The sequence below is a fragment of the Alosa pseudoharengus genome, unplaced genomic scaffold (assembly GCF_046254945.1).
Source record: "Alosa pseudoharengus isolate Yale_2024_CS ecotype anadromous, Long Island Sound unplaced genomic scaffold, YU_APseudo_1.1 YU_APseudo_1.1_scf_13, whole genome shotgun sequence".
NCBI lineage: Eukaryota > Metazoa > Chordata > Actinopteri > Clupeiformes > Clupeidae > Alosa > Alosa pseudoharengus.
Genome location: NW_027468598.1, coordinates 14,078,824 through 14,100,676, shown reverse-complemented (window position 1 = coordinate 14,100,676; position 21,853 = coordinate 14,078,824). Strand labels below are relative to the sequence as shown.

The window sequence follows — 21,853 nt, the reverse complement described above, 5'->3', positions numbered from 1 at the left end:
TGTGTGTGTGTGTGTGTGTGTGTGTGTGTGTGTGTGTGTGTGTGTGTGTGTGTGTGTGTGTGTGTGTGTGTGTGTGTGTGTGTGTGTGTGTGTGTGTGTGTGTTAATGTCAATGTCGAGTCACAGTGGGTGGCTTGGTCACAGTGGAAAAGATCAGAAGATCATGATGGAAAGAGAGGAGGGGAAATGCCTAAAGGCTCAGTGGCTCCTCGGAGATAACAGGCTGCAAGCCTACTTTAATTGAACCCTGCTTTTTGAGAAGGAAAAAAAAAATAATATGCCGTGTGTGTGTGTTTTCCCAGCCTGACGAGAGCTCCCTGGACTTCTCCTCTTGTATTCTGCGCCCTGGCATCAAGAATGCCAAGGAGCTGGCCTGTGGAGTTTGCCTGCTCAACGTGGACTCCCGCAGCAAGGTCAGTACACACACACACTCACTCATACACACACACACACTTACACACAGTGTAGACCACACTGAACACATATCTTACTAACATTTCAATACGTTAATGAATCAGATATGTGAGATAAAGGTACAGCAGTTGTCAAATAGCAATATCACTGCAACCATAATTTGGTTCCAAGTCTTGAAGCCCCTAGGGAGACACACTATAGTGATAAAGGTGACAGTTTACTACAAAAAAATACATAGTCAGTCTCTCCGTCTTAAAATATGATAATTTGACAACCCACATTTAGACACACTTACTTGAAACCAGTAGACATACTCTTCACACTTTACACTCAAATGCACACACACACACACACACACACACACACACACACACACATACACATGCACACACACATACACACACACACACGCACATCTCTCACTCACACCCACAGTGTGAGAATTGCGGCACAGATTGACAAGCTGCTATCATCACAAACCGCTTCCTGTACTAAAAATAAGCTGTGTTAACTCGTACAGGTTCTAAATATGTGTGGGGAGGCTTGTCTAGTCTCGCAAATCTTTACAACATTTTCATAATTCTGACAGTAAGATGAAGATGATTAACGCCCTAGTGTTCAGAAACTGACATAGTTCATTACTGAGGTCTGCGCAATGTCTAACAAGGTTAACGAATGCCCTTTGAACTCTGATCTCTGACCTTTACAGAAGAAAGAAGAACGAGGCCCCTTGGGACGCCTGTTTAAGAGAGTATGATGGGGTGGTGGGGGACCGGGTTAGGGGCTGCTGAGGGGTCCAAGTGTCAAAGTGACCCATCGTCTCTCCTCTCTCACCACGGCACGCTAGGCTTTTATCCCCGTGAAGATCATGCTCTCGCTTTTGTTTTGGCACGTCATGTTAGCTGACACTGATGACTGCCTAATGCAATGGTGGCCTTGGTGGTCTTGTCACACCTTTTTCCAGTTCCTAAACCAATCAGTGTACAAGTAGCTGTTAGTAGTCAATGGTAGTGATGAAAGAGGTGGATGAACAAGTCATGTTTGTAACTTTCTTGAAAATAGCCGGTATCCAGGGGTATTCACCAGACGAATAGGTTCTTAGCTCTCTGCAGAAGTCTCCAAAAGCTTGCCTGGAGGTCAACCCAGCACACTGGCCTGCTGCGCGCCAAATCCTATTTAGCCATCACACAGAAACATGCAATCACCCTGACCTTTCAGCTTTAGTACAACACGGGCTGTTAGCGAGAGTGTGCCTGAGTTGATCGATTCAACTCCTTTCAAAAAGAAAAGACGGGGGGTGTGAGAGGGAAAAAAAACAGAAATAAATCCTCCATGCCTGCCTGGACGATCTGCTCGTTGGATGGTCAGAACGATAGCGCCCAATCTTGTCTTCTTAAGGTCACTCGGAGAAAAAGAAAATCAATGGGGCATTATCCCCTGTGTGATGTGACGGCGTGGAGAAAGTTCTAGATGTCGTCCATTGCAGCTCCCAGACTGCAGAGGGGGCGGTGTAGTGGTGGACGAGTGCCGTGCGCGTGAGATTGAGTCCCTGAGGGCTCGATCTCGGCCATGCCTGAGAGCCTGCTGGACAGGTAACACCTTTGAGGAGGGTGCGATGGGTCACTTTGTCACCACGGCGGGTTGTCATGGGGACCAGGAGAATCATGGGGAAATGGTTGGGGCAGGTGTGGGGGTCGTCGCTTTTCACCACATGATCAGAGATGTCTCATCACGGTGTTCACTCTCTATCGCTCTCAATCACTCGCTGCAATTCTTTTTTTTTTCTCCCTCTCTTTCCCTCGCTCTCTCTCTCTCACTCACTCACCCACTCACTCACTCATTTGCTACTCACCACGGATGGTTGATTTCTCTTCTGTGTCGATTTGTTTCTGTGCCTGAGTGTAATATTCCCCCTCCTAGCAGGAGCAGTGCTCTCAGAAATCAAACTGGATCAGGTAGCATCCTACAATCTCATACTTAGGTTAACATTACTTTTTAACACACACACACACACACACACACACACACACACCCAACCCAATCAACCAGCAAGTAAACCATATATCAGACTGTGAGGATCCTTTCTCAGTCTGTTTGGCCTCATCCATACATCTCTCCCATTTTGCCTCGTATGTCATCTGTCCCTCCGTCCTAGACCAGACAGCGAACAGTGTGTGTGTGTGTGCGTGTGTGTTTGGAGTGTTGATGGTTCTGGGAGCAGATGTGGCCGAGGCATCAGTCTTCGGGGCAGAAAGAAGCAGACAGATGCACAAACGCAGGGAGACGCCCCAAAACCCCTCTCACACACACACACACACACACACACACACCCACACCCATCCAGCCGGCCGGCCAGCCACAGATTAATGGCCGTTGTCTAGTCCAGTGTGTGCCTAACGTCTGACTAATACGCTAGCTGTGAGATGACCGTTTCTGGTCTCGTAAAAAAATAGGCAGAAATAAGAAAATAGGAAAAAGAAATAGTGTTTAAGGATAACCGGAGGTCGCACTGGTCTTTTATTTATGGCCTCCTTATTCTCGCATTAATAAATCTTAAAAGTGTATTATAGTCAAAGAAAGTTAAATAAGTACTTTTTCGAAATGTGACATCCTCTGCATATGAGGGCGGTAGCACAAGTTGTTTTTAAGGATGACCGCAGGTCTCTCTGTACTGTCGACTGGGCTCTGTCTATTCTCGGTGTTGAGAATTCCCTTAAGTTTGTTTACAGTCATAGTCATGGTAAAGCAAGTGAAATTAGCACGTTTTCTGCCGTATTCCAAAATGTGACTTTCTCGGCCCATGAGCCGTTTCTATCAGACCCTGGTCTGTCAGCTCTGCGTCACCATGTTTCAAAGAACACGAAATGTCACCTACGGAAAGTGACACACGGTGACACTATGAGGAGAGAAAGGGAGAAAGAGGGCAATCAGGCAAAAGGTGCAATCAGCAAAACTACGGCAATCTGATCAATCAGTGGGCTTTCAGATTGGCGCGTCTCCTGTGAGTTTAGCTTTAGATTGGAGTGTTGCCTACGTTTGTCTGGATATCTGTGTGGTTTAGGATGGGGGAAGTGGCGCAATGGGGGGTGTGATTTGATCTGAAAGTCCAGTCTGACCTTAGACTGCAGGAGGGTGTCAGACAGTCAGATGTGGATGTCAACTCTCTCTCTCGCTCTGTGTCTCTCTGCCTTCAGCTATCAGCAGGAATAGTTTGTGGCCAGCTCACAGCCTACAGCACTTTCACTCTCAATACTAACACCCAAGCTACATCAGGTCCGTTCACGGAGTGTTAAAATTGTTTTAGACGACTGGTCTAATTTTTACTTCCACTTCTGATGTAGCTAATTCCATTGATTACAGTGGAAGCTGATTGTTGCATTGCATTGCATTGCATTGCAGTTACATGCCCGGTGTAGTCTGCCTGTTTGTCAAAGTTGATGAAAAGACCATCTCTCTACAAGACTCAGAGATGCCCAATTGTCCAGTTTTCCAGACTAGACATACGATTGACCTGCACTCACAGCAGCATCCTTCATGTTTAGTGGCTACAGGTGCCAGTCTGCACACTGTGGATGTGTTTGTGGAGATCTATCACATGGTGTCCAGTCTGGGTCACTGTTGCTCACTGCTTAAAAGCTGATGAGAGCGAGGAATGGGACAAAAAGGTGTGTGTGCGTGTGTGTGTGTGTGTGTGCGTGTGCGTGCGTGTGCGCGTGTGTGTGCGCGTGTGTGTGCGCGTGTGTGTGTGTGTGTGGAGGTGCTCTCACACTCTGGGTGACGTTTCCACTATGGCTCTGAGGATTTGGCGTACCACTGCTCACGTCCCTGTTTGCGTCAGGCCCACCTCAGTGTTAAAAGAACTCTTTGTTGCATCCCTGCATGGGCCCTGACGATGCTGCTGCTGTCTGTGCTACTGTTTATGCAGGCAAAGGCAAAAGACAATGACACGCGCTCCAGGGTAAATATCTGACTCTATTCCCCTCCCACACCTCTCTCTTCACCTCACCTGATGTAGGCTGTAGAAATATCTCCTGTTTAGCTAGCTGTGTGTCTGTCTCTGTCTGACAGTCTCACCGGTACAATCTGACAGTCTCCCTGGTACAATGTCGATTCAGAGTCTGTCTGTCTCTTCTCAATCTTTCTTCTTTACTAGCTTTTCTCCTTTTATTTCTCTCTCTCTCTCTTTCTCTCTCTCTCCCCCCTCCTGTCTTTTCTTTGTTACCCATAAGCCACTGCCCCCATGGCTGCTGCTGTAGGCTTTGGTCCTGAGTGTGGGGTCCGCAGTAGTGCTGCTGCCATGCTAGTGAGCGTAGTCACATTCCCCCATACTGCTCTGACCTTTCAGGTGCTGCCACGCGTCACCTGTTCCCCTCCCTCAGCCTACACTCAGTGCTAGCTCTCGCTCTCTCTCTCTCTCTCACACACACACTCACTCTCACACACACTCTCACACACACTCACTCACATACAGACACACACACTCACTCACATACACGCACAAAAACAAACAAACCATTAGCTAGCCATTTCGGGCAATAATTACACTCTTACTCGTACACATTAGACAAAGGCACCCTCATCCATGCTGTGCATATGCTGGTCCAGCATATCCTGGTCCAGAGATTCACCTTCACACACGCGGGCAGATCCGCACACTCAGGACTGGGCTCTCAGCACCACTGATGTGTGATGTGCTGAAACAGAGTGCACTGGATGAACATGAGAGAGCTGGGGAAGGGGGGGGGGGGGTAGGAGAGGAGAGCAAGCAGCTGTGAAGCAGAGGGGTAGTCAGTGTGGGGGGGGGGGGGCACCAGGGTGTGATCATCTCATTTGAGAGTGCTGAGCTGAGAAAAGGAATGGGCTGAGTGCACAGAAGAGCCGTGTTTGTGTGTGTGTGTGTGTGTTTGTGCAAGTGCAAGTAAGCTAGAGAGCAAGCTTTTGCTCTCTCTCTCTCTCTCTCTCTCTCTCTCTCTCTCTCTCTCTCTCTCTCTCTCTCTCTCTCTCTCTCTCTCTCTGTGTGCGTGTGTGTCTACAGACACCACAGGATCATTTAGCGTGGCTGACAATAAGAGTCCTGTGTCATTGCACGCCATTCACATTATGGGATGTAACTTGGTGTGATGTGTCTGTTAAAATAGGGCCGTGCCTGTATGTATGTGTGTGTGTGTGTGAGTGACATACAGAGAAAGAGAGAAAGATGATGAGAGGGGATTTTGAGAAAGTGTGTGTGTGTGTGTGTGTGTGTGTGTGTGTGTGTGTGTGTGTGTGTGTGTGTGTGTGTGTGTGTGTGTGTGTGTGTGTGTGTGTGTGTGTGTGTGTGTGTGTGTGTGTGTGTGTGTGTGTGTGTGTGTGTGTGTGTGTGTGTGTGTGTGAGAGAGAGAGAGAGAAAGAGAGAGAGAGAAACATGCACACACACATTCTTGCTGTTTTGTCTTGGTGAGTGGGTGGACATGATTCACCACATGAGTCACATCTCTCTCTTCTTTTATCCCTCTCTCTCTCTCTCCCACTCTATGTCTCTCTCTCTCTACCACTCTGTCTCTCTTTCTCTCATCTTCTGTTCAGTGCCTTCTCTCTTTCTCTCTGCTCTCTCTTAATTCAGTCTGTCTTTTCTTATTTCCCTGTCTTTCTCATCTCTGCTTCTCGTTATACCCTCCCTCTCTCTCTCCCTCTCCCTCTCTCTTTCTCTCTCTCTCCCTCTCCCTCTCTCTTTCTCCTCTGCCTCCCTCTCGCACTCTCTATCTATCCATCAGTATCTCCTGTGCGTTGGCTCGGATATTTCACCAGGGAAGCAGCACCACACATATTATCATCTCCTCATCTCAAACCCAGGACCACAGCTGTGCCTCTTAAAATCGATGCGCACACACACACACACACACACACACACACACACACACACACACACACACACACACATACACATACACACTATCTTTTAACTCCGTCTCTCTCTATCTCACGACAGGCACGCATACACACTCATACACGCATGTGCTTTATCTTTTTTTGTCACACAAAAACACACACAGACACAGACACACACACACCGTCTTTTTTATCACTGCCTTGCTCTCAAACGTGTACACACACACACACACACACATTCCGCTCGTAATGCCGGCTGAAAATAGATGTTTTATGTGGGAGAATCTCATCCCACATTCATCCCGGGAAAATGGGTCAGGGGGACACACAGGCCTTGCTCTGTCTCTGACTGAGAGTCTCACACAGTGCACAAGAGCTCTCCTCTCCTCTCCATTCCTCTCCTCTCCACTCCACTCCAGTCCTCTCCTCTCCCTGCCTTGCTCATAACTTTCCTCTGCTCATAGTGCCTCCCTAGGACACTTCACCAACTCTTTAGCGAACTACCTTCATAGTGAAACCACTCGGTCCCACTTTTAAGAATCATCATTAGTTCGTATCTCGGCAACTCAAGTAATGGATTTCACTAACACTACTACTAAGTGTTTCAAATGTCAATGTAAATTATTTTGTGTCGTCACTAATGAATTAATTAACGTCTATAGTACTTAAGGGCACCTAATGTAAATAGAAATAATGTTCAGTTTCTAATAGTGTCCAGAGTGTCAGAAGTTTTAATCTCAGTCTTAACTAATTTAAATGACGGGCAGTGCAGTGACTCCATGAGCAAAGTGTCTCATGCATGAACTAGAGCTATCGTGTGTAGTGTGGCAGCATCCAGCTGACCCACCAGTGTTTTTGCATATGATCTAGCTCATGGTGTTAAAATTAGCAAATATATTTTGCCACATTACTGAATTAGCTCTAGTTACACTCTTAAAACAAATGTGTTGTCCCTATCTGGACACAGAGATGTGTTTAAAAAAAAAAAAAAACTATGTAAGTTGTGTTATTTTCAATGCAAGTTTTGTTATTTTCAACACATATTGTGTAACAAATAAAAAAAGGAAACAACACAAACTGTTTTGTCCCTATCAGGACACAGAGATGTGTCAAAAACAATGAAAGTTGTGTTGTTTTCAACACGTTCGTTTTAAGAGTGTAGACTGTAGACTTTACACTCTGCCCGCAATTTAAATTAGGGCCAGTTTCAGTGAATCTCTCTCCCGGTCCCCTGTTCCCCGACTCACTGTCTTGTGCCCGGCCCACAGGCCTTCAACTCCGAGACGGACAACTTCAAGCTGACGTACGGCGGGCACCAGTACCACGCCAGCTGTGCCAACTTCTGGATCAACTGTGTGGAGCCCAAACCGCCCGGGCTCATCTTGCCCGACCTGCTCTGAGGGAGGGAGGGGCATCGCCACGGCGACGACCTCTGCTGCTACCACGGAAACGCACAAGGGTAGCCGACACTGGATAATTGCGGACGGCGGGCGGAAACGACCCCTCTTTCCCACCCTCTCCCTCTTTCCCCCACTTTCTCCTCTTGTTCCGTGTGCTGGAAAAAGGACTCGCTGAGTGAGTTAGAACAGATGAGAAATGTTCCCCAGCATCCTCCTGTATTTATTTATTTATTCGTTTGTGTGTCTGTTCTGTCGGCGAGACCTCCTATCACATGATTGTTTTGGGGGGGCGCCTCTTATCTTTTGAGAACTTGGCTGATATTTCCGCTCCGCTTATCAATTATTCTTATACATGCACTATGTTCCCTTCTTTCCCGTGTATTTTCTCATGAGTTTCTCATGTGTTTCTCATGTGTTTCTCGGACTGAGAGAACGATAGCGTAGGAGGCAGTCAGGATTCTTCATCAATGCCTCAGTCTGTCTCCTCCTCTTAGCCAGCTGTTTCCCACTATATTGCGGTGATCTGACACTAGTTCTTGTCAAAGCTGTGTCTTATTGTGTTGTGTGTGCCTTCTGCAAGGCTTTTCCCCAAACACAGCTTCGCAACACACATCAGTATCAGCAGCACGCGCTCGCTAGTCTGAGCCGAAGAGAAGCAGGACTGCCTAGAAGTTACACCCCTGTCAAAGTCAAAGTCACCTGAGACAGACGGACAAGATTGAGTGCAACTTTATAAATACAAATGAATGAATGAATGTGAAGTGAAATTAAAGAAATAAATATTGTAGAGCACTATCTCTTTTTAAAAACACTGCTTTTAGCATTCCAGACATACATAGTCTTGGTTTCAGGAACTTGCTTGGATGATTCTTGATGACATTATTCATTCTATGAACTGTTGGTTCCTTGTGTTTTTTTTGGAGGGAGGGGGGTCTTTTTCTACTCTTGTGACCACATATCAGTGGACAAGCTGACAAATCGATTCAGACAGGGTTTAAATTGTTGGCTGTGTGAACTTTAATTCCGGGGACTCTGAGTGGCTATTCTGAAAGACTGAGGCTATGTACGAGTTTTTACGTGTTTGGCTTTTTTGTAGCACATCTGAATGTCTTACTCTTTGCAGTGTGATCTATTTTGTTTCTCTATTTCGTTTTGTCCATATCATGTTAAAATTGTATCTTTGCTACTTGAAAAGATGTGATCCTAATCGACCGAGTCATATTAATTTAAAAGAGGAGGTGCATATCAGTGGTCTCTGAGGTCACGGCGTGAAGACACTAAGGCCGACTGCAAAGACTCGATTTGGAACGAGCCCGCTGTCGGGCAGAAGGAACAGGAAGTCGTCACAGCAGCACTTTGGGTGTTGATGATGTTGTTCATAGTATTGCATTGACCAATGTAACCGATCTCATGATGTGGTGGTTTATCATGCCGATTAAAAATATGTATATGAAAGTCAATATCTGCTTTGGTCATTTTTAAAAAAAAATAATGGCAAGTATATTGAAGAGATCAATAAAGTGAAATATTGTTAAGTACATTTTCACACAGACTCTCTAACTAAATGCATGTTGTCATTTCTCAGCAGTGGTTGGACTCTCTCTCTCGCGCTAGGTCACAGACACATCTAAGACTCATTAAGTCTGTTTTCTCAGACGCAGATTATGCCATCTAAACCCTCCACCCTGACATGTCAGTGTGCATTCCACAGCCCCAGTGCAAGTTATTCCAGGCTGTGACTTAAGCCCTGTGCAGAGAAGGATTTTGGACATGACTTGAAAGACTGCACATGGAGAGGGACAGTGGCCGCAGATGCGAAAGCAAAGCAAAGAAAAGCTTCATTAATGTTGTAGAGATTTCACAGTTCCTCTCAATTTGCCTGGAATGCTTCATTGGTGAGGTGTTCACTGGAGACTTCCCATGCACTTTCACTGAACTTTGGTTGGGTTCAAGAAGTCATCCAAAGATAAACACATCATTCCCTGTTTGATTTCAAATGAAGGGTCATTATCGCTAATTACATGCCGTTTTACCCTTACAAGGCAACCATTTTGTATGTGAGCTTCTAATGATGTTTGGCTATATCAGCAAGAAAGGCTATTTATTAAACTTCTATTGGCAGAGCCGCATGCTGACAAAAATGAGGGAATGCATATTCGATGGTTGTGGCCTCTGGAAATGCCCAGAGATCTATGCCGCAAATTATTAAATAGTATTAAATAGTTATCCATATAACTCCCTGTTCAACCACAAGATGTTTAACCTCATGCTGTATTTGGTGTTTGGAGTATTTTAGATCTTCAGTAGTTAACTCATAGATCTGCCAACAGCCCTAATGAGATGGGCCTAGTGGTCAGGTTAGTGTGACATGGTAACTCCTCACAGTGTTTTACACATTGTTCCCAAACTTCTGATAGTCACATGTGAACAAATGTGCTCTTATTTTAGAAATGAAGACATTTTAAATGAAAGTTTATATATACGTATGTATATAGATATAGATATATATACCGGTATAAAATATATAATAATTGCCTATTATTGCATTGTGTATCAGTAAGCAGTTATTTGTGATGCAGTTCCTTCAATATTACTGTAAGGACCATCACCAAGGGCCGTTTATTTCATTTGTCTGTACAGGTACTGTATGTATGCACACCTTTTTGCTGTCGGTTGCATGGCGGTGAAATATGGGAAGCATCTAACAGCATCTTACGCAGACATGTATTAGATGTATAAATGGACTATGTCCAGCGGAGTCCACCTCACCCTCCTCTCTCTCTCAATTCATTTGAGTTTGTGGCCCTGTTGCGGCGATTGATTGCCTTCCCCGGGCATTGATTCAATGTTAATATTCATCCCCAGAGGCGCCAGTGCCTTGGTGACAGTTGCCAAGGTTACTGTAGTTTTCATTTGCTGTCATTTTCATCCCAAAGTGCATCCTTTGTGCATTTCTCTTTTTTCCCCTCTTCCGTCCTGAGTCCATAATAATGTCATAACCAGAGACGGCAAATGAGCAAATTTGTCGCTCCTGACACACTCTATTTTTTTTACACCTTTCATCACATAATTTCCACAAACCAAAATTTATTTTACTCAGTGAACAGCCTGTAATACCTCCAATAACTCTTTGCCATCCACAGGTAGACTAGCGTTCTCGCCGTTCATATTTCCCTGGCCTCTCTCCTGTACTCCCCTCAGACGTGTGCGATACGGCCGTGCGGTGGCTTCCATCAGCAAGCGGAGAGGCATGTGAGCCGACTCTCAAAGCCACGACCTTCTCAGATAACTCACTGGCCTCTCTGGCTTAATTTCCTCTGTTTGTCCACACGCGCACACACACAGAGGAAGAGAGAGAGAGACGTGTGTATGGGGGGGGGGGTCCTTTGTTCACTGCTCAGACTTATTGTTTGGGGTCATGTGATGAGAGTGATGATGTGATAACCACAGAAGCACCACGACTCCTTGATCAGATTACTCTGAATGATGCGCCGCAAACGGAGAACTCATTTCAGCACAGAAGGCTTCAGTGCGTGGTTTAGGATGTACGTGCTTTTTGTTTGGTTGATTTGGCATCATTTTACATTTTGGTGATTTTGTATAACACAATACTGTATATTATTGTGGTTATGTAGTAGCCTATATCAGCTAGTGACTGAGTGTTTTTTGTTTGTTTTGATTGGTTGGCTTGGTTTGATTGATTCTATGTATTAGGCTACATAGAATGCAATAATATGTATTTCAGAAAATCCTACAGATACTTTATAGATCTTGGCGTTGTTTCACTATAAAGTGTTGACACTGTAGCTCCAGTCTGATACAAATGAAACTCATCAGTATGTTCTTAGGCAGAAACGTTGTTTATACAACAAAGGCATTTCAGTGCCACTCATCAAGGTGTAAAAACACAAGCCTCTAGTCCCTTATCATTTGCACAGAAATGAGCTTTGTCTTGCAGAAGTCTTTGGCAAACCAGTTAATCCCCTGCTACTGGGTGTTGGGACCACAGGCAAGAAGGATCAGTTTTTCACACAAACCATAGTAACTGAATATGCACAAGATCTTGCCAAACAGACACGTTGCCATCGGAGAGGAATTTATTTTGCGCTTGTTCGCTCCCGCGGAAATCAGATGAGAACCATTAAACATAATTGTTGGGGTGTCTCGAGTGATGAAAATGATGAAATCCTGGGAAATAAAACATCCCATCCTCTGCTGCAATGGCTTCAGATGAATTCAATACTTACAGTCATTTCTAGACAATGACATTCAATCATTTAGGGGGAAGAAGCAAACGTGTGCAGTGAGGTATTTTATTTTTAAAAAGCAGTCACTATGTAGCAGTTGTTTACCGGCCATCATAAAGCCCAAGGACTAAGTCTGGGTGGGCACTGCCTTGGTTGACTGGTGGACCATGAAAACTTGACATGTGTAAGTCGCTTTGGATAAAAGCGTCTGCTAAATGACCACATTAGAAATGTAAAACTAAATGTGCATGAGGTTTAGTCTAGCCCTATCTGAGACATCACTGGCCCTCCAGAGAAGTCCAGGACAAATGTTCTTTCTCAGTACGGCCCTTGCTCTGGGTTAGAGAATATCAGTCACTTATCAAAAGTCAAATTGAGGAATCCATTGGTACTGAACAGCTGCCGTGGAATTTATCATTTAGTTCCAAGTTTTATGGCTAAGCACACTCGGCCCTTACTTGACCTAGAAAAATGTCAATTCATCTTCAGATGTGTCTTTTTTGTACTGTGAGGGAAGGTTCAAGGATTACTGATGTTACACAAAAATGTGGCCACATTATTTATCAGATCAGATCAGGTTCATCTAACAGGTTGTTTCTTTAATTTGAAAGCTGTTCAGGGAGTACATGCCGTGAAAGTATGTTATGAAACATGAACAGATAAAACTTTTAATTTATTTTTCTGTTCTTTCATTTTCAAACAGAAGCAGTTTACCATTAGTCATTTTAAGATATCAGTGATTAAGGACTTAACATGGATGTTTTTAAAAAGCTTTTCCTTTTTCGCAATATACCAAGAGCAGCCTCCTGTTTATAAAATTACAATGTTGATAACCAAGAAGATCTGAAAAGAAACTACTAATCTAAGACAAATGTATGTAAATATAAGTAGACAAAAAGAGGTTAAGTGACGGTCATTTTGGACCGGACCTTCATAACCCTGCCTATCTCTTTTGTGAAAAGCTTTCGGTAACAGTTAACATATAGAAAGTCGGGGGCATTCCCGTTAAGAAGGAAACCATCCTTTAAAAGCACCATAAATACTATTCTTGCATATTATCCCTTTAGAATAATCTTCCTTTCCTTTATATATACAGAGACTGATATGGAAATAAAGAAAGATTTATTTATAGACCTTATACACTTAAGTTGTAGTGCATCATGTTATGTCATTACACTGTTTCTTCCTTGTATGACCTGTGCACTCTAAAGTCCCCTTTCTTTCTCTTTCTGTACAGTAATTTATAGAATTTAATAAGTGCTACAATGTACTGGAGCAGACTGCTGCCACTCACAGTAAAAGACGACAGCAAAACTGGCACGATACCAACACCAACATCAAATTTGAAGGGAGACCAATGTGTGTGTGCATGTGTGTCAAAATGCTCTTACATATGACACCAGGTTGAGTGTGTGTGTGTGTGCGTGTGTGTGTGTGTGTGCGTGTGTGTGTGTGTGTGCGTGTGCGTGTGCGTGTGCGTGTGCGTGTGTGTGCGTGTGCGCGTGCGCGCGCGCGTGCGTGTGTTTATGTATGTATGTACATATGTGTGTATGTGTGTATGTACGTGTGTGTGTGTGTGTGTGTGTGTGTGTGTGTGTGTGTGTGTGTGTGTGTGTGTGTGTGTGTGTGTGTGTGTTTCTTCAGCTATGAAGAAGCCCCAAATCAACCCCACACCACTTCCTGGGTCCCTTGTATTAACACACACAGAAGCCTCAGGACATTCTCAAGGTCATCATAGAACTCCAGTGGTCACTCTTGACCTGCATCACCACACCCTTCTCTCTCTCTCTCTCACTGTCTGGGTTAGCCTGTTGGTTAGCTTTAGCATTAGCAGCACAGAGGCAGTGGCCCTTCCTGCTCCCTAAAAAACCTCAAAAAGTGCTTTTTTTTTTCCTCAGACATGTTAGGTGTTAAGCTTCAGACGAACGAGTGAGTGGCCCGCACACACCACCATCACCACCACACACACCTCTCTCCAGGGGGGTCGGGGGCTGGACACAACGCCAGAAGTTCTTGAGTCTAGCAGGAGAATGGGTTTCCCTCCAGGAAGACAGTCAACACGAAGAACAGCCATCAGCCAAATAATCCTCCATCACTCCATCCATCCATCCATCTATCTATCCATCCATCCATCCATCCATCCATCCTCTCTTGTTTCACTGTCTTTCTCTTCAGCTCAGCGTGGGAACCACCCTCTCCCCTTGGTCCACCCCGACTCCCGTTCTTGCCCCCCCCCAGCCCTCTACATGCTCCAGTAGGGCACCAGGTTCCTGCGGTCCCTCTCGTAGACGTCGGGCACCACGCCGTAGGGCGTCTGCACCATCTTGACGGAGCTGCGTCCGAACAACTTGCGCTCGTACTCGATGAGCTGGCGCCAGAAGCCGCCGTTGGGCCGGATGACCGGCCGGCGGGCCTTGACCCAGGCGTGCGCCTCGGCCAGCGACACGCGGTGGTACTTCATGAGGTAGGCCAGGCAGAGCGACGCCGAGCGGCTGACGCCGGCCGCGCAGTGGACGAGCACGGCGCCGCGCTTGCGGCCCACGCTGTGGATCTTGTCGGCGATGCTGTCGAAGTAGAGCGCGATGGGCGAGTGCGGCGCGTCGGCCAGCGGAACCTTCACGTACTCCACGTGCGGCCAGTTGAAGTTGGGCAGCTCGATGGTGGCGTTGACCACGCACGTGATGCCCTTAGAGAGCAGCAGGCTGCGGTTGGACGCCACGTTGCCCCTGCTGAGGAACAGGGAGGGCGTGATCTGGGCGATGCCCCCCAGGAGGCTGCTGGACTCGGGCATGAGACGGGGAATTGTGGCCGGCACCATGGAGGTCCTGTGGTGCGGGTGGTGATGGTGGTGGTGATGGTGGAGGAATCCCTGACTACGGGAGCCCATGGTGGACAAAATGCAATAAAACGAGTCAGGGAAGTCGAGAGTTGCTCAAGAGGAATCTGGATGTGCTTGCAGGTCTTCTTTCACTGATGTACTGTCATCGTGATCCTGCAGACCATTATGCACCTTGAAGAACTGCGATCGTCTGCCTGCCCTGCAACAGATCAGAAATGAGAAACACGTGAACCCAAAAACAAAGAACAGAACAACACACACATATTTTCTTTCAAAAAATAAAAAAAAAACGATTCAAGCATGCCACTGAATCTCTGACTGAATCCCAAGCCTCTGCCACAGACGGCATTCAGATGACTCAACAGTGAGGCAGCCATCAGGCAGCATTTTCCTGCTCGGCTGGGCCGGCCGCCACTGGGGGATGATGAGTTCATTGCGGTGCAGCGGAAGCTGCCGTACCCCAGCAGATGGTCCCCCCCCCCAACCCCCCACCCCCCATCGGCGTCGACCCGAATGCTTCTCTCCCCGAGCCTCGCCGCGGCGCCATGACTCAGTGTACTGGCGGCAGGGTGGGGTGGGGTGGGGTGGGTGTGAGAGGTGGGGTGGGGTGGAGAAGGGTGGAGAGCCATGGGTGCCGTTTCTGCTTGGCGGGCTTCGGCATCTGTATTAATCAAGCCGTGACCGGAGGTCGTTAGGCGGCGATGATAAGTGAGGCGGTGGTCTCGGCAGCGCGAGGAAAACCATTACCAGGGCCGCCAGAGAAGAAGGGTGTGTGAGTGTGTGTGTGTGTGTGTTTGTGTGAGGGAATGGGGGATACACACACAGCATGCAAAGCAGAGAGGAAAGCAAGGGACGCACCGTGTCTCATCAAACAACATTTGTGTCAAAAGCAAATCTCATGCACACGCACACACATACACACACACACACACATACACACACACACACACACAAGCAGACTAGATGGGGTTGTGAAGCCTCTTAACTCAAGGAGTGATCAGTCCTTGCTTGAGCCGAGGTGTGTTTAGTTAATGGCCATTTATGAAAAACAAGTGTTTACAGATTTTTCACTATCCCAACTGCAAGTGTTATTTGCCCATAACAACGGCGTAAACTAATCTGTTTGTCAATGCAACCCTTGAGGAATGAGAAATTGACAGCTATGAATGAAGTATAAAATACGATGTAATATTGCAGAGCTGTGTGCCTATGTAAACAATGCAAGCCTAATGCTATTTCAGCAGACTGCAGAGTATTATTACGTTATGTGATATAAAATGATGACAGTAACCCCCCGCTCATCATCACAGCTTATCTGGGCGTACACCGAGGCGCTAATGTTAGATTACAACACAGCTGAGCACGGAGGACCAAGCCTGCTGGAGGCCTTACATCTGACACACGCACACACACACACACACACGCACACACATACACACACACAGACAGAAACACACACACCCAGGGGACAGGGTCTCCTGCTGAGAACTGAAATCTCGTGGCTGCTACAAGCCACTGAGGACATCTGCACACTGAACGTAGTGCTCCCATCGCATACATATCATGCACATACTTAGACTGAATCACACACACACACACACACACACACACCCAGAATCACTCATAATTCACTCTTGTAAATTCACTCACATACAGAAATACACACTCTGCACCCCCCCCCCCCCCCCCACTCACACACACACACACACACATATACACCCAAAATCACTTATAATTCACTCTCATAACTCACTCTCGTAAATTCACTCACATATACAAATACACACTCTGCCCCACACACACACACACGCACACAGACTCATACACATACAATCTCGTTCCCTTACACGCATGCGCACATAATGTGTGTTGTTGGAAACCTCTGGCATTACACAGACTCTTTTTTGTTACCCAGGTCTACACTCTGTACATGCCTGAAAGATCAAACCAAACTGATTAAATATGAATGCAACAGGGTACAGGCAACACCTGCGTTGTCTCTCCCTCTCTCTCTTGCTCTCTCTCTCTCTCTCTCTCTCTCTCTCTTCCTCACATTCTCTCCTATATCACATATGCACTCATATTCACAAGGTGTCTCGGCCTCTCTCAGTCACTGTCAAACGCAGTCGGTCACAGAAAACTAATATATTACAGCGACAGATTTTGCCTGCTGGCACAGAAATGTCTTGTGTGTGGGAGAAGTGTTGCTTCAATAATGTGAAGACAGAGAGATAGAAAGAGAGAGAGAGAGAGAGAGAGAGAGAGAGGGAGAGAGAAAACACACAGAAAACACACACACACACACCCTCTCTCCAGCACTGATGTGCATTAATCCCAGGCTCCCACAGGTCTAGGGACAATTTCCCCATCAATAAGAGCCCAGCTGTCCCAGTTTGGGTCTGTCGTGTGCACCTGTAGCCCGTGCTTTTCCCCGAGATCCAGTGGACAGCGACCTGCCTGCCTGCCTGCTTGTCTGCCCATCCCTGGGGAACCCGACCGGTGATGAAAGATTGAGCGAAAAAAAAGCGGAAAAAAACTGTCCTCTCGAGCAAGGAACAGCATTCTTCTTTCAGCAACTGCCAATCATCCCTCAACAAGACCCAGCTGAAAGGAGAGAGTGCCAACTGGGGCTGACTGGGGCTGATGCTGTAGGTCTAACAGTGGTAATGGCAGGCTCAGAAATATGGGCAAAACAAAGTGGGAATTTACTGTAATCAGATGACGGGGAGTAATCAAATGATATGCCTGGAATATAAAGGGGATCCCAAACCCCCCCACCCCCCTTCCCCTGTCATATTGGCCCATCCAAAGCTGCTTCAGTGAGAGAGACAGACAGAGAGAGAGAGAGAGAAAGAGAAGGAGAGCGAAAGAGATGCCAGGGACAAGAATAATAAAAACATGACCTTGCTGCAGTGACCTACTGACCACACAGGGGCAGAAGCAGTGGCAGCCACCCAAGTCAGCAGGAGAAGAGGAACAGGGGAGAGAGAGAGAGGGAGAGAGAGAGGGAGAAAGGGAGAGAGAGAGGAACAAACAGAAAAAGCCTTGTCCACTGGAACATTAAAAAAGAGACCACACGATTGGCTCACCACTAAGAAACACAAAACAGCAAATCCACACCCATGATGAGATGTCCTTATAAGGACATGAGGTAGGTCTATGCTGCTTCGCTATCTCTATGTTTATTCTGAGCAGATGCTAGCATTAGAGGGACTAACGATCTAACTGATCCCAAGAACCCTCTCTGCTTTGTGTCTCCCTCCATGTGCTGTAAACACCGCAGACGCCTTAGTGTGTGTGTGTGTGTGTGTGAGTGTGTGTGTGTGTATGTGTGTGTGTGTGTGCGTGCGTGTGTGTGAGTGTGTGTGAATGTGTGTGTGTGAGTGTGTGTGCGTGTGTGTGTGTGTGTGTGTGAGTGTGTGTGAATGTGTGTGTGTGAGTGTGTGTGCGTGTGTGTGTGTGTGTGTGTGTGTGAGGGGCCATCTGTCTGGCACGGCAACCACGCCACCACCTCACAGTCCGCACGTCAAACACTCCAGCCCATCACTCAGTGTGTGTTTCGGCCTCTGTCAGCACCATGGGCCTGCACCACAGCAAACCCCTACTGATTTCCCCCCCACTGCTTTGCTTCGTTTAGCACGCCGCACCCTGTGGATTCCGAGGAGCTCCGTTTCCACCTCTGCCAGCAGTGGCGGAAACGTGAGACGCCAAGCCGAGACACCAGAGATCCAAGATGGCGGCGGCCTGGCACTTCCATCTCCCCCATGCCACAGGTGGGAAAATGAGGAGACTGAGCTTTGACTGTCATTATTGCGACTTGGATTAGCACCTAATACTCAACTTGCAGTCTGCATGCATGGCATTTAGTTTATCTCAACAAGCATCAGTGAGCATCCTTCAAACTCAAACTTACAAGTTATATTTAAACTAATTTAGGTTAATTTACACCTAATATACAATGATTAACCAATTATAACATTATACTAGAGACTAGCAATACATTGTGGGCAATTTAAAAAATCTCAACCTATATATTCTACACTGACTGTACTATTAAACTAGACTCTATAATCTATACTGCATAGTATGCCTAAGGCAAACAGCTCTCATTCAAGCCCCACCACCATCCCTGGCGATGCCACTGCAGACTCTAGTCATTATTGGTCAGCTCAAAAGGCCAGGCCACTCATTTGTTTCATGATCATAAGCACAGTGGTGTTTGTTCAGAGCTAATTCAGCCTCTGATTCATTTCTGCTACCCAGTCAGGACGAGGCTGGAGAGCTCGTACGTTGTGACTGCACTCCTGTGTGACTGAACCTGCCACCTCCCTGCAAATAGTGAAGCCTTAGTGTGGAGGGAGGACATGTTTCATATCACTGCTGCAGTCATAGAAACTGTACACAGAGACTCAGCCCAGGACCTTGCTAATAATAACACACCTTGCAGGAAGACAGGGGAACGAGAGGGACAGGGTGGCACAGTTTAAAGACAGTTTTAGAATAAAAGGTGTGAAAGTGTTCTTAGAAAGTGAGCATATATTCCTATAGAGACAAGGCCCCTTGGGTGTACCAGCTGTGTCAAGCTCTAGACCTAAAAATGTGCGTAAAAATCAAAATAAAAAACACACACAGACACACAAAAAGAGAGTATTGCTTTTGGGGGCTCGGATCAACATCCCGTGTGCAGTGTGCTTAACGTGCAGATTCATACTCCTGCGGTTTCTTAGCCGTAACAAGCTGCAGCTATCCACTTACCACTTATGACCGAACGAGTTTTTAAAGAGTTTTTAATTCTAAGAGAGCAACATTTTTGCAAACGATTTTCACTAAAGAAACAAACAGAACACACACCTGTTGCGCCAAAGTATCTTAGGCCTTTGAATAGATAGCCTTGCGGGATTCTTTCTACAATCAAAGCACAGCCGTTCTTTGTACAAGGGACTTGATTAATATCAGTGACTGCTATTGTGTGTTACCAAAATAAAACATAAGAGCTTAACAGTAAACTAGGAAAGCTGAGGCAAGTACAGTCATTCGACTGACATGGCCTCGAAAATTAAGAGATGAGCAAGGTGAGCGGGGCAGAAATTGTCAATGAAGGGAGCTGTGTGTCGTGCAGAATGCAGTATTTGAAAGAGGTGCGGCGATAGGCCTACTCATTGCGAGTTTTAGAAACCCACATGGTTTCCACCACAACTGCCTCTGATGAGAAAACTGAAAACGATACTGTAGATGAAGTAGCCTAGTGGATAAATCATGTGTGATGAATATAGATCGGCATTATTCTGCATGGAAGCGCCATGTGAATATCAGCCAATATTAACCAAAATGACTGTCGTGCCAAGCTGGTGATCCTACTGGTCAGATTGTCCTGTCATTCTCATTAACCACATATTTGCTGTCAGGAGCCTATTTAGTGATTAAAACACGCCTAGATCTGTTGGAGATACTGGACCACGAGAAAGCCACAATTAAGGGGCAATGATATGCAATTTTGTAAATTAAATATGAGAACTGCAACATGATATGCACAGATGAAGTTTGAAAGGGTTTTATTTGATAGCATAACACAGGAATTCCAAACAGGTTGAGTCACTGTAAGAGTATAGGCTACAGGTAGCCGATCCAACCGCTCTCAATGAAAAGCCTCAAAGACCTCCCGTGCTGACGTATTCGTGCACTTTACTAGATTTTAAAGCTCTCGGAGATCGTTATGTCCACTTGGAGCACTTAAACAAACCAATATTATAACACATGTAAATCGTTGATATATCGCCTACATCAAAACCCAATAAAAAACGGCATTTGTGGATGCGCACTTCTTCATTAAAATTCAACAAGAATTAAATCGCACCATCTTTATGTTATTGATCATGGTGACATTCCCAATTAGTTAGTTACATGTGTCAAGTGATCTGTACAGTTCAACTTACCACAGCACTCCGAGTGAAGCGTTGATGTGGCGATGCCAGAGCGCCGCTTCCTAAACCAGATAGCTGACACTCAACTCCTCGTCGTTCGCCACAGACAGCAATTCGGCTCAATAGTCGACAACAAATGTAATTTGTGTCAACTAGACCCAGCCCAAATGCATCTCATACTTCTGCGAAATCGACAGAGAAAGAAAACTCCGTGACCTGTGGGGTTCTTTTGGTCGGAGCAAACCTTAGTGAGCACTCCGCGTGAGCGTGCGAGAGAGCAAGAAATATTCGGTGCTGAAAAAGAAGCTGCCTGAGATACGGAGAGAGAGGAGAGGCGCCTCCCCCTGAGCAACGTTGAGCGGTTCAACTGCCTGGCTGAGGGATGCAACAAATGCTCTGTCAATGAATAGTGCTGGAATCACGACGTGATGGAAAGGCTCAAGAGGTTTGGATTGCATACCATTCATTCCGTAAAACCTCTCCACACACATCTCCACACTAAATCTCTCGTTATTTGTGACGAAATTAAAAACCTACCACCCTGTGATTTCCCTCTTATGGTATACAGAGGGGAAAGCAGAATACATAGATAATCTTGCAGATATAGGAACAATCTAAAAGCCCAGGCATACACAAGGTGTTAAGGGTCATAGGTGTACAGTTGATGGTGACCTGTGGTAGTCTAGAATTCAATTTGTATAGTATTTCTCGATTGCTTTGACCTGCTTAAAGAAACTGGGATCCACTTTGTCTTCATTAACACCTTCTTTGTACAGCAGAAGTCATCTCTTGCAAATGTGCTCACAAATTTTTATTGGGTTTACACATTTGTCACACCCTTTTGCAAAACAGTTATCATAGATGCTATCAAAGACTCCAAACATCTATTCACAGTTGGCAGAGATTCCTTGCAAAAGTCTGAATCTCTGATACACCTGTGTAAATCTCCTTTGCACAATTCTTCAATCAGCAATCATTCATTATCCATAAGTGATAACATGTCTGTTCTGTGTTACTATTTGCAAGTATGGATCTATAGCCTGGGTGCCATTCCAGACTTGAGTATGACTACGTCAGGCTAATGGATCTAAGGCACATTTAGAGAAAGTACTGCATTGCCTATTTGGTGACAGAACAAAAGCTGACAAATTCAGGTGTTTACTGG

At 46.0% G+C, this 21,853-nt stretch overlaps 2 protein-coding genes across 8 annotated transcripts in view; one reads left to right on the top strand and one right to left on the bottom strand.

Annotated features, from left to right (window-relative positions):
• Nucleotides 1-9,141, top strand: part of synrg (synergin, gamma) — a 54,614-nt gene extending 45,473 nt beyond the window's left edge. For 5 of the 7 annotated variants that reach the window (XM_076282247.1, XM_076282246.1, XM_076282245.1 and 2 more), the window contains 3 exons: nucleotides 302-412; nucleotides 1,123-1,164; nucleotides 7,550-9,141. In XM_076282247.1, coding sequence (XP_076138362.1) covers nucleotides 302-412; nucleotides 1,123-1,164; nucleotides 7,550-7,681 — 285 coding nt within the window. In that variant the 3' untranslated portion in view covers nucleotides 7,682-9,141. The remainder of the gene's footprint in view (nucleotides 1-301; nucleotides 413-1,122; nucleotides 1,165-7,549) is intronic. The other 2 variants (XM_076282248.1, XM_076282244.1) reach the window with 1 other exon arrangement.
• A 3,442-nt stretch (nucleotides 9,142-12,583) lies between these two features.
• Nucleotides 12,584-20,948, bottom strand: dusp14 (dual specificity phosphatase 14). The gene is made up of 2 exons (XM_076281513.1): nucleotides 20,701-20,948; nucleotides 12,584-14,966 (listed from the first exon to the last, which is right to left on the bottom strand). The coding sequence occupies exon 2, from the start codon at nucleotides 14,813-14,815 to the stop codon at nucleotides 14,171-14,173; it is 645 nt and encodes a 214-aa protein (XP_076137628.1). The 5' UTR covers nucleotides 14,816-14,966; nucleotides 20,701-20,948; the 3' UTR covers nucleotides 12,584-14,170.
• Between the last annotated feature and the right edge of the window lie 905 nt (nucleotides 20,949-21,853).